Source organism: Aplysia californica, unplaced genomic scaffold (genome assembly GCF_000002075.1).
Source record: "Aplysia californica isolate F4 #8 unplaced genomic scaffold, AplCal3.0 scaffold00490, whole genome shotgun sequence".
In the NCBI taxonomy this organism is placed as follows: Eukaryota; Metazoa; Mollusca; class Gastropoda; order Aplysiida; family Aplysiidae; genus Aplysia; species Aplysia californica.
Window position 1 is genome coordinate 222,843 of NW_004797760.1, and position 11,594 is coordinate 234,436.

Consider the following 11,594-nt stretch of genomic DNA (forward strand, 5'->3'; position numbering starts at 1 on the left):
TTTAAACATAATATTAGCGTTTTGAAATTGCTTTCTTTAGCCCATCATTATACTGTACAGTTTTACATTCACTTCGTAGCTACAATATGTCAGCCCCCGTGACTAGTAGTAAACAAACAGTTGCTTAGACCGGTATTCTCGGCGCAATGAATGTTTACTTGTTGTTGTTTTTTAAACAAAGAAAACATTGTTGTTATTAATAAAAATAATGGGAGTTTATATATTCGCCTGATCCGTGGAAGGCTTTACTAATTAAGAGCTAGAGATCTAGATCTAAATCTAGTTTTAGTGCTATTCATAATTCAATTCATTCACAATGAATCATCTTTAACATCTTACTAACGAATCAAAAGTAAAAGTAAAAGTAAAAGGACAGAAAGTGCATGATGTTGTGAGACAGATTTAATACCACACCACACACATACACCCCCCCCCCCACACACACACAACTGTATTAACTCCAAGACCCACACACATTCTCACATATTACACAAGTTGAGTGTGGATGAGCCTGCTTGTAATCGGTTTGTTTACGTGCTGGCCGTGATGGATATTGATATTTACTACAGTATTACAGGAAATAGTTAATAGTTGCCAATCTTACTAGATCTAGATCTAATAAAGAAAATAATAATTTAGCCTAGACTTACTCTCTTTCAAAAGACGCAATTTTACAGGCGGGAACTAACTTTTTTTCTGCTAGCCATTCCATTATAATTCCATGTTAATTTTGCCAAAGAACATAAAATTTAATCAAAAGAAAATAATAATTACATGGTCGTCAAGCCTAAACAGAGGGGATCCACATTCTTTTCTAGTACCTTTTAATCTTCTTTATGCCTCCAAAATTTGTAATTCGGATCCCTTCAAAAGAAATCGTAGATCAGATCTATATCGAACTTAACGGAAACCTGACATAATGGAATGTCCCAGCTCTCCCCTTGATAAAGTCCTCTGTAGATCTAATTACCCCTGTAAAACGGAAACCTGTCTAGCATAGAAACGGAAAGAGCAATTCCTTCTCTTTGGAGGTTTTTTAAAATATATATATATATAGTATAAATATATTACCTGTCTTAGACGGAAAATTATGTTTTGCCCACTCAGTCCCGATTTGAAACAAAACTATCTGATCTCTTAAGTTTGTTTCATTGGCTAATCTTTTCACCATGCCTCCAGGCAAGGCGAAGGGGAGTACGTAGGAGTGCAATTTGGGGGTAAATGTTTCCCCATTTATCTAAGCCTTGAGCAGTGCAGCTGGTCGTCAGGGTGATATGTGGGTATGATGAAATCTCACCAGTGCCTGTGAAAGAGCTCGAGTGGCGCTCCAGCATGAAAACTTTCACGTGTAGTCAGAGGTGTGAAATTAGTTGGACCATTGCCCGCCACCCATGAGATCGTATGGCCAGCCGAGAAAAGAGTTCCTTGAATCATTGTTACATGCTCATGAAAGGTGGCACTGGTTGACTGTAGCCTACTTATTACATTGATTGATGGGTGGGGCTAACGGTGGAATCAAAAGGAGATGTTCAAATGTTTCTATTTTCAATTAGAGGTTAACCCTATCCGTACGTCTTGTTTTACTATTGATCGTATCCATACTACGTGGGGAACTCTGTGCCACCACTTTCCAAAGAGGAAATTTACTAATTTATCCGATCCGTAAGCTTTGCATTGCAGTCTGTCAAAATGATTTTTTGAGAAATACTGAAAGTTTCAAAGAGATCTTCATACTGGAGTGTATTCTAAAAAGTGAAGAATACAACCCCGAGGGTACAAAATGACCCCAGAGGGCGTAGGAAAGGGTTAAAACTTAACCAGTGGTCCTATGAAATGCAAACAGTGTGGCAATGGCTAAGTAAGACTGACGCTTGTCATTATCAGAGAGGACAGCACTTGAAAGGTATGAAGTTCTGACCACTGCTTGCTAACCGGACAAGCAACACTTGATCCCACCGGCTTGGTGTCTGACCCCCCCCCCCCCCCCAGCTTCTCCTAATTCCCGACGGAACAAGTTTTTAATATAATTTTTCTCCTGGTTCCCTTGCGTTTCCGTCTTACACAGGTACGCCTGAATAATATACAGTAGCCTACAACAAGGATAGCTCAAATTCGTTGAGACCGGCCTCGATAGTTTGAGGGATCCGTAGTTTGAGGGATATCTTACAAGGATAAAGAAGAAGAAAAAACGGGACCGCAGGCACAGTTTCACAGATGAGTGATTTCGAGTCTTCTGTGTTCGACCTATGCGTCTTATACTGTATAACACCGGAGAGGGAAAAAGAGAGAGAGTGGGAGAGAGAGAGAGTGTTTAAAAGAAAAATCTTTGCACGTTCACTTGGCAGAGCCACAGTGCAGTCTTTTTATTTCCATTGGTGTGTATCAAAATTATTATTATAATAAATATATTATTATTATTATTTAATAATGATTATTATTATATTATACACGCACTCGCATTCTACATATTATGTAATGTTCACATGTACACCGTAATGAACACGTTGATTTATTTCGTTCTCAGCGTTTAGGCTTCAAGTATTGAAATGGGCCTTACTGGTCCTATATGTGCCATTGAAGCAGGAGGATGTGCTGCATTTGCCTCTGTGTCTGCTAAACTTGCTGTGAGCTCTGAAATATGTGAGGGCATCGGGAAAATTCTGCACTCTTACATTCAAGGGTATTTCTCTCCAACCATCCACATCGCAAGTCAGGTATGATCATCAGTGTGGTTAAGTTTTCAAGGTAATACCACAGACTAATTAGATATATAGTAGATTGGCTCTTTAAACTATGATAGAGCCTATATATAAATAATACTAATAACCGTACTATTCTCTATATTCTATGATAGAGCCTATATAAATTATACTAATACTGTTCTATTATTAGACCTTTATACTACTGTAGTCTCCGCCTGAGATCCCAGTGCTTGGGAATAAGAAATATGCACACCATCTTAGGAGAACGTGATTGTTGCTGATTTATCAGGGGACGAATCTATGGTGAATCATGGTCAGTCACACAAGATGGTATCTGCATTCTTTTTTATTCAAAATCTTGGGCCGGAAGGGAGTGCATTACATCAAGAGTTTACTGTTATGAGATTATGGGCCTTCTGTACCCAGCAGGAAGACATTGGTACTGGCATACCACTATTAGCAATGATGCTCAATTAGGGTCTGGACAAGGAGTACTATATAGTTCTCCTTGGGTCTGGATAAACTGTTATCTCTGTTGGTTACATTGTCTGATTAAAAAAAAAACTTCATTGTCAACCGGTACTATAGCTTGCTGACTTTCGTCTGGCAGCGTTAAAAAGAAAATTCTAGCTCATTGAGGAATTCACCAATGCCCATGAAACTTTGTATGGCAGTTCTGCAGGCCAGCAACCAAACAAAAATATTTTTTTTAAAGATCTTGACCCAGTTATAAAAGTTTTGTTTTTTTCCCCCTATATTAGAAACCGCTCTTTGGATGCATACCCAGGATCACTAAAATAAATGACTGACAGTAGCCTTGCCTCCAAATTGCTCATTTTGAGACAGCGACTCCGCCCTGCCCCACATTTCAATGTAAGCTTGTCGATCTCATCCCCTGGCTGTCTAGACGTCTCCACGTGAGTCTCGAAAAATACTCACCCCGTCTCTTGAATCGTGTTTTTAAGGCGTTTAAGAGTGGTGTTGAGGAAAATATGTCAACTAATAAATGTTTTAGGTGTATGCTGTAAGTCCGCAAATATTTTTTTAACCTGCTTTAGGCTTACATCAAAGAAAACATGTCGAAACCTTACTTAGTTTACAGTGACTTTTTAAAATGGCCTTTAAGATTCTGTTAGTCGCTTAACTTTTATACCCGCATACAACGACCCAGAAAGTTTAAACAGAATAATTTGTTTCTATCCCGTTTTAACTTAACTGTGGTCAGACGAAAGTGAACAAGCTATATTTACTAAAAATCTAGGATAAACATGTAATGTTTTTAAATGATATCTGCATTCTATGTCAACAGCTAGCACTGGTTGTGAGGTTGGCAGGCCTTGCAGGAATATTTCTATTCAATGCTCTGATGTGGGTGCTGTTCACAAAGTCAATGCACATGTGCTCTTCTACCTTGGAAGCCACAGCCTTCAACACAGCGTCCAACTTCTTTTTTACTGTAAGTTAAGTGTAGGCAGCACTCAGAAGTGCTATATATATTAATGTATCAGTATTCAACAAATACAAGTGTTCATTGTTTCTTCAGTTTCATTTGTGTTTCTTGGTTCATGGCTGCTCTTTATTATCTCCTTGTAGGCCTACTTGTATTTCAAAAAGTTGTCTGAGAGCTTTGTGCCATTCCATTCACTTCAGTACAAAATCCCCTTTTTTTTCTCCTCTGTCAACAGAACAGTTTGGTTCAAAACAGAGTCATTTTCTTCTCTTCACTGCAACACCCAAAGTCCTGACTAGCTAGAGCTAGACTAATGTTGAAACCTAAACTGACATAACTGAGAGGATGATTGATATGAATTATCTTTCTTCTTAAATCCAAAGATTTAGACGGTGGTACATTCACTGGGTTTATTCTTTTAAATTTGGTCCAACTTTTTCAACTGTGTTAAAAAGTTTTTAATATATCTGGTTTTGTTTTAAATGGGTGAAACAAAAAGCAAGAGACTTGTCTCTCTACTCCTGTTTTCTAGCAGATTATTGCCTTTGTTTAAAATAAAAATTTAAAAGATACATGCCCCTTTTCGATACTATTGAATATAAAAATGACTAGATATACGAGGGGGATTCAATAAGTCTTTGGTCTCGGTATGAAGGAATCAAGTTAGAGTAATGATATATCGCTAGCCTTTAGACGATTTCTTTGGAACATACCATGCAAATTTTCATGGAATTCCGACGATAATAAGGCATAGTCAGCGCGTTCAATGAAACCATGCATAAAAACATTTGTTTTTCTTTGCTGAAGCTGTGCCATGGAGCCTGTTGAATACCGCTCAGTTATCAAGTTTTTACACTTGCAAGGAAAATCCCCTAAGGACATTTTTCTGGAAATGGTCCAAGTTTATGGTGACAAATGTCCTCGTTATTTTACTGTGACGTATTGGGTAAGAAAATTCAAATCTGGACTCCTGTCGGCGATGGATGAAGATCGTGAAGGGTGCCCATCCTTTGTGGTAACTGAAGAGAATGTATCCATAGTGAAGAAACATATGCTACAAGACCGACATGTAACTCTTAAACAGCTCGCAAGTGAAACGAGAATCGGCGTAGGGTCAATTGCGACCATCTTAAAATGAATAAGGTGTTTGCGCAGTAGGTACCCCGCCTTTTGACAAGTGAGCAAACGAAGCAGAGGGTTGAGTCCGGGCTAAACTCTCCTTCGAATTGAGTCCGGGCTAAACTCTCCTTCGAATTGAGTCCTATGGCACAAATTTCTTTTAAAACCTAGTGATTGGGGTTGAAAAAATGGATTTATCATTTTGACCCAGAACAGAAAATGTCCTCCATTCAATGGAAAACCCCTTCTTCTCCCTCACTAAAGGAGGCAAAGGTAACACCGTCAAGTGGAAAGGTCATGCTGTCATGTTTCTGGGATTGTAAAAAGTATCATCGTGACTGACTACCTGTAAAATTAAAAAACAGTCACAGGAGACTACTACTATCAACTACTCAGGTTTGCTGATAAAATTACGTTCCAAATTGGTGAGAAAAGGGCGTGGAAAACTCTGTAATGGGGTCCTCCTACTGCATGACAACGCCATGGCGCACAGGACACAACAAGCAGTCCAGACAGCAGAACAGTTCAACTTTGAAATCCTGCCACACCCAGCTTATTCACCAGACCTAGCGCCCTAAAACTCTTTTCTGTTTCCTAATCTAAAAAAATCGTTCAAAGGATGTCGTTTCTATGACAACGAGGACGCCATTGAAGCTGTTGAAGACTGGTTAGAGGCCCATTCTGGGTCATTTTTCTCTCGAGGACTTTTGATGGTCAAAGAGAGGTGGCAGAAATATGTTACTCTGCATGATGATTATATAGAGAAATAAAAGTATGTTTGCCAAGTTACAAAGCTCCATCTTTATTCCTTCATATTTAGACCAAAGACTTCTTGAATCACCCTTATATACACAGCCGAACCTGCCCTGACGGCCACCTGTACAAACGGCCACTTTCCATTTCCCCCCTTGGTTTTTTTCTATATAATTTAACTGTGTAAAACGGGCACCTGTCCAACGCAGCAGCGGCCACCATATTTTAACACACAACCCCTATCACTCTAAGCAATAACTCCTGTCTTAGACGGCCACCTTAGTGACTCCATTACGTTTTGTCATAAATTATGCACTGGCCCCTGACGTTGTGGGCGAGCCGTCATAATCCATTCCCCTGTCGTTATTGTTAGATAGTCCCTCCAACTGATCATGTTGTGTAGGCCCCTCCCATTATTGACCAATAGGTACCAATTTTCTGCTGCTGGTGAGGTAAGCGTGTGATCCCTCATAACCCATAAGCCCCGCCCAGAACTCATACACAAATAAAACAAAACCGTAAGTGAGATGAGTGGTCACTGTTTACTCAGTCTGAAACAAAGCAACAATGGATGTCAACATGAACTTGTTACAGAAGCGTTGCTCGTTCTCCGAGTGATGGCGACTCATGCGTTTGTTTTAACATGGCACTCGGTCTTCCTCGTCTGACACACTTTTTTTTATTGTCACCTTTGCGCAAAATCAGAGACGAAATAAAAATAACAAACAAAACACAAACCAACAAAAACAACAACATTACGGCTACTTTCCATTGGGACCTCAGATGGGAATCGTTTGTTTTCTTCATCTTGATCGGTCCTGCCTAAGACGGCCACTTTTCTCCTTGACAATAAGTGAAGCGCGCTGACAAAATGAGTTACTTCTCTAATTCAAGCCTTATTGAAATAGAAACATCATGCTTATTAGTGAAGTTTTACAGTTTACAAGTATGAAATGATAAGAGGCATGTTATACATAAAAAAATAGAGCATCAATAGAAGATCTGTTAATTTGACCTAGGTGTTGATTTTTGGCCAATATCTCCCTTTGTGAATTGCGAGAAGTACCTCATTTTGTCAGCACGCCTCACATATATATGCTAAAAATGAGACCAGTGAAAAAAGACCAACCCTATTATCTAGTATTATTCAAACCTGAATACATTCACTCAGTTCTGTCAAAATCGGGTTTTCCCCTGAATATTACCCTTATAACATGTACTTCTTCACAGTGATACATATCCTTGAAATCAGTTTATTCTGAACGTTTTGCTTTTTTTCTCCAATCATGCACAGGCTGTGATGGGAAAAGTATTGCTTGGAGAACACTTGGGTTTGCAGTGGTGCTTGGGGTCTACTCTTATGGTTTGTGGACTTATTTTACTACACAGAGGTTCTGACCCAGCCAAGGAACATCAAGACCCAGAGGTTGATGGCACGCAAACCAAAGATAAAGTATCTTAGCATTATCTCTTCATCTGTCATGAACTTATGTTGTTGAGTCCTCATTGAAGGCATCATTTCCATATAATTGTACACTGAAAGTTGAACTTCAACTTCAATAGCATCATTTTTATGCATTTCCAAATGTGCTCCTTTTTTAATGAATAAACTTCTTGCATGTTCATAACCAATGGTTACAGAGTGAGACTTTTTTTTCTTTTGATTAATGTAGGTGTTTTTTAACGCTCCCATTCACACAATTTAGATCTCTTAGGAGGCGGGCCCTGGGCGGAGAGGAACACAACATCCCAGCACAAAGGCTGAGCAACTTGATCAAAAATTCTCCGTACTGGATCAAACTGGGGTCTCCTGTGTGAGACAGCAAAGAGCATAAACGTTACACCACCCACAGACGGCAGTAGATGAGATTTTTTTAACCTTCCAACTCCATGTGTCAGGGGTAAATTTCAGTGCTATCAAGGAATTTTGGGTACCAGTCCACTGCAGTTTTTTTGTTCTATTTGGTGCTCTTCACTGGCCCAGTCTGACAACTGTTTCATTTGATGGGGGGGATGCTGCCACCCATGACTTCGTGAAAGTGAAAGTAGTACATCAGGAAGTGGGCAGAATAGTATGAAATAACCTGCGCATACTTTATCTTATTAAACTAAATGACAAAAAGGTTGCTGATCCACTTTTCATTCAGCAAAAGTAGGGGTATAGGATATTTTGACTTGAATGATTAACCATACACCTTTTTTTCAGTCTCAACATCAGTACTATAACTATAACATAATAAATTCCTGAAACTTGAAACACATAAAGACACACCAATCTACAATCCATACTGAATTACCTACTGTGAATTCTTTGAAGAACACATGTGAGGCATCGTGGTGGAATCAGGCTCTCGTCAATTTTTGTGCATGTAGAGTTATTGGTATCATCTTAAAGCATGTTCACTTGTCTTTATTCGGATGCAAAAAATATCCATTTATCTTGAATACAAGTTGAGATATTTGCGAATGAAGGGAGGTGGGGGTCACCTGTTTTCAGAGGTAAAATTAGTGAGAAAATGGCCGCCGAAGATTAGTTATTTCCTTAGCTTAAGAGTCCGTGGTAACTGAACATTTACATTTTTGTGCCTTTAATCAACGTTTTTCAGAAAAATCAACACAGAAATTATCTGGTGTACTCTCAGTAATGAAATATCTGGAGCACTCTCCACCCTACCAATGTTTTAGGAGCTTTTCAGTCAGGCAATAAATGAAGGATCAACCCACTGATTTTTTTCAGACTTGATACAGTAATGTGGTAAGTTTGTCTCTCAGATCCAGTTCGGCTCTTCATCTGATGCTTCACTAGAAGTAGAAGCCAAAGGTGCTAGTAGTTAGTACCAAGCACACATTAAACTTTCTCGGAGAAATGTAGATTATCACTTAGCAGCATGTGGGGTGGGTGCTGTGTGCACCTCTGGTGGTCAGTTCACTGGCGCTGTTGCAAGGCAAATTTACATTTGTTTAGTAAGGACCGTACAACTCAGCAGTCAGCAGTTCGTGACCCCAATGCTTTCTTGTCGTATCTCAATATCACAAAGAGTGAGCTTCTAAAGGTAGATGTCACATTTTCATTGTTGTTAAAACAAAAAATGGAGATTCGACAAGAAAGCACTGAGGTCTCGATGGCAGATGGTGGTTTAAAGGGGAAAACAGTATGTTTATATATACAGGTATTCGTTTTCATGCATTGGCAAAACCTGGTGGTAAGAGGCCATAAAACAGGATTTGACTGTATACAGAGTTATTCATAGATACAGTTTAAAAAAAATCAAATTAGCAGTACACACTCATTCTCATCAATTCATTTATTGGCAAATATAGACAGCAGAAATGTTCAGAAGCCCAAACTGGTGATTACTACACACACACACATATGTAGGCTATTATATATCCTTGAGAATAGCATCAAGTTTTTATGCAGATCACAGGAAACACTGGACCATGGGATGTATACTGTATAGTATTATATAGTATAAAGCACACCATTCATTCCAACAAATATCCTCCCCCCCCCCCATTACAACTGCAAGAGTACAAGTACAACAATTTGGAAATTGCTTCTTTTGGCACTTACAACATTGACTCTTCCCCTTTCCTTCCTCAAACCTGCTCAGTTCATAACTGATCACACTCAAGCAAAGTTGTCCTTAACACTTAAATAATGCCAACCAAGCCTACTTGATAAAAGCAATCATCCACACCAAAGTTTACTTCATAAAAAGCAATCATCCACATGTGAACAACCTTGAAATCCAAAACTGTCAAGTCACCTCAGTTTCTGGAGATCCTGATCTTGTATAAAAAAACCACAGCAAATCTGGTGACAGTTTGAATACAGTTAGCATAATGAAACATTTAAAACGCAGGAGAGATGGTGTCCAGATTTTTCATTAGAGGTAGAAGAAAGCAATGGATTGAGTGACATTGAAGAAAACACTGTTGTTGAATCCCTCGATTGCTGAGATCTAGATTTTCAAGCATCGAACCCAGCTTTTTGGCACGTAGTCCTTGTGACTCAGCTTGGAGTTCTAGGCTTAAGGTGTCTATACTGTGGAAACATGGCAACAGCGACACTGACTTCATCCATTGACAAGACCGTCATAAAACAAGCCAACAGCGACACGGACTTCATCCATTGACAAGACCGTCATAAAACAAGCCAACAGCGACACTTGACTTCATCCATTGACAAGACCATCATAAAACAAGCCAACAGCGACACTGACTTCATCCATTGACAAGACCGTCATAAAACAAGCCAACAGCGACACGGACTTCATCCATTGACAAGACCGTCATAAAACAAGCCAACAGCGACTCTGACTTCATCCATTGACAAGACCGTCATAAAACAAGCCAACAGCGACTCTGACTTCATCCATTGACAAGACCGTCATAAAACAAGCCAACAGCCACTCTGACTTCATCCATTGACAAGACCGTCATAAAACATGTCAACAGCGACCGTCATAAAACAAACCAACAGCGACACTTGACTTCATCCATTGACAAGACCGTCATAAAACAAGCCAACAGCGACACGGACTTCATCCATTGACAAGACCGTCATAAAACAAGCCAACAGCGACACTGACTTCATCCATTGACAAGACCGTCATAAAACAAGCCAACAGCGACACTGACTTCATCCATTGACCAGACCGTCATAAAACAAACCAACAGCGACACTGACTTCATCCACTGACAAGACCGTCATAAAACAAACCATATAACGAGGTAAACAACTAGAAAGACAGAAGACCGAACAAGTATTCCAATTCAACGAGTTTACTTTTACGGTCTTGCACGATTATATATGAGGCATCGTGGTGGAATCAGGCTCTCGTCAATTTTTGGGCATGTAGGGTTATTGGTATCATCTTAAAGCTTGTTCACTTGTCTTTATTTGAAGGAAAAAATATCCATTTATCTTGAATACGAGTCGGGATATTTGCGAAAGGAGGTGGGGGTCACTTGTTTTCAGAGGAAAAATTAGTGAGAAAATGGCCGCCAAAGATTAGTTATTTCCTTAGCTTAAGAGTCCGTGGTAACTGAAAATTTACATTTTTTGTGCCTTTATTCAACGTTTTTCAGAAAAACCCAAGAAGAAATGAGTTCTTTAATGGGCATGAAAGGTGTTGAGCCAAAAAACAAAAATTTGATAAAAATTCACAAACCGGCAGAAAGATGCAAGTTTCTTCACTTTGATTAGTTTGACGAGAGCCTGATTTCACTACGCTGCCTCACAAATGTGGTATTTGTAGAAAGACGACATGCTTCATTGTTTTTTTAAATTTTTGCCACAAAGCCCAAGCGTTTACATCAACAAACAGAGAAATGAGGTTTTATCCATTGACAAGACCCATAATCCTAATGATGTAAACAACTTGAAATTACCAAGACTGAAGAAGTGCTTGGATTCCATGCATCGCCTCTGGCTTTCTCACATGTTGTATGTGAGAAAGAAGACACCTTATTTTGTTTTATCAGCCACAGAGCCCACACTTTCCGTCAAATAGTCTGTGGTTGGCGGGTGCTCTGGTGTGGTTTGCTTCTTCTTTCCTATAAGA

At 39.3% G+C, this 11,594-nt stretch overlaps 1 protein-coding gene across 2 annotated transcripts; it reads left to right on the top strand.

Annotated features, from left to right (window-relative positions):
* Positions 1-61: 61 nt before the first annotated feature.
* Positions 62-7,658, top strand: LOC101847363. Of its 2 annotated transcripts, none has more exons than XM_005105752.3 (4): positions 62-132; positions 2,525-2,714; positions 4,012-4,158; positions 7,319-7,658. In XM_005105752.3, the coding sequence occupies exons 2-4, from the start codon at positions 2,547-2,549 to the stop codon at positions 7,484-7,486; spliced, it is 483 nt and encodes a 160-aa protein (XP_005105809.1). In that variant the 5' UTR covers positions 62-132; positions 2,525-2,546; the 3' UTR covers positions 7,487-7,658. The 2 variants fall into 2 exon arrangements, with proteins under 2 accessions (XP_005105809.1, XP_005105810.1); XM_005105753.3 differs by lacking the exon at positions 62-132 and adding an exon at positions 430-524.
* Positions 7,659-11,594: the final 3,936 nt, after the last annotated feature.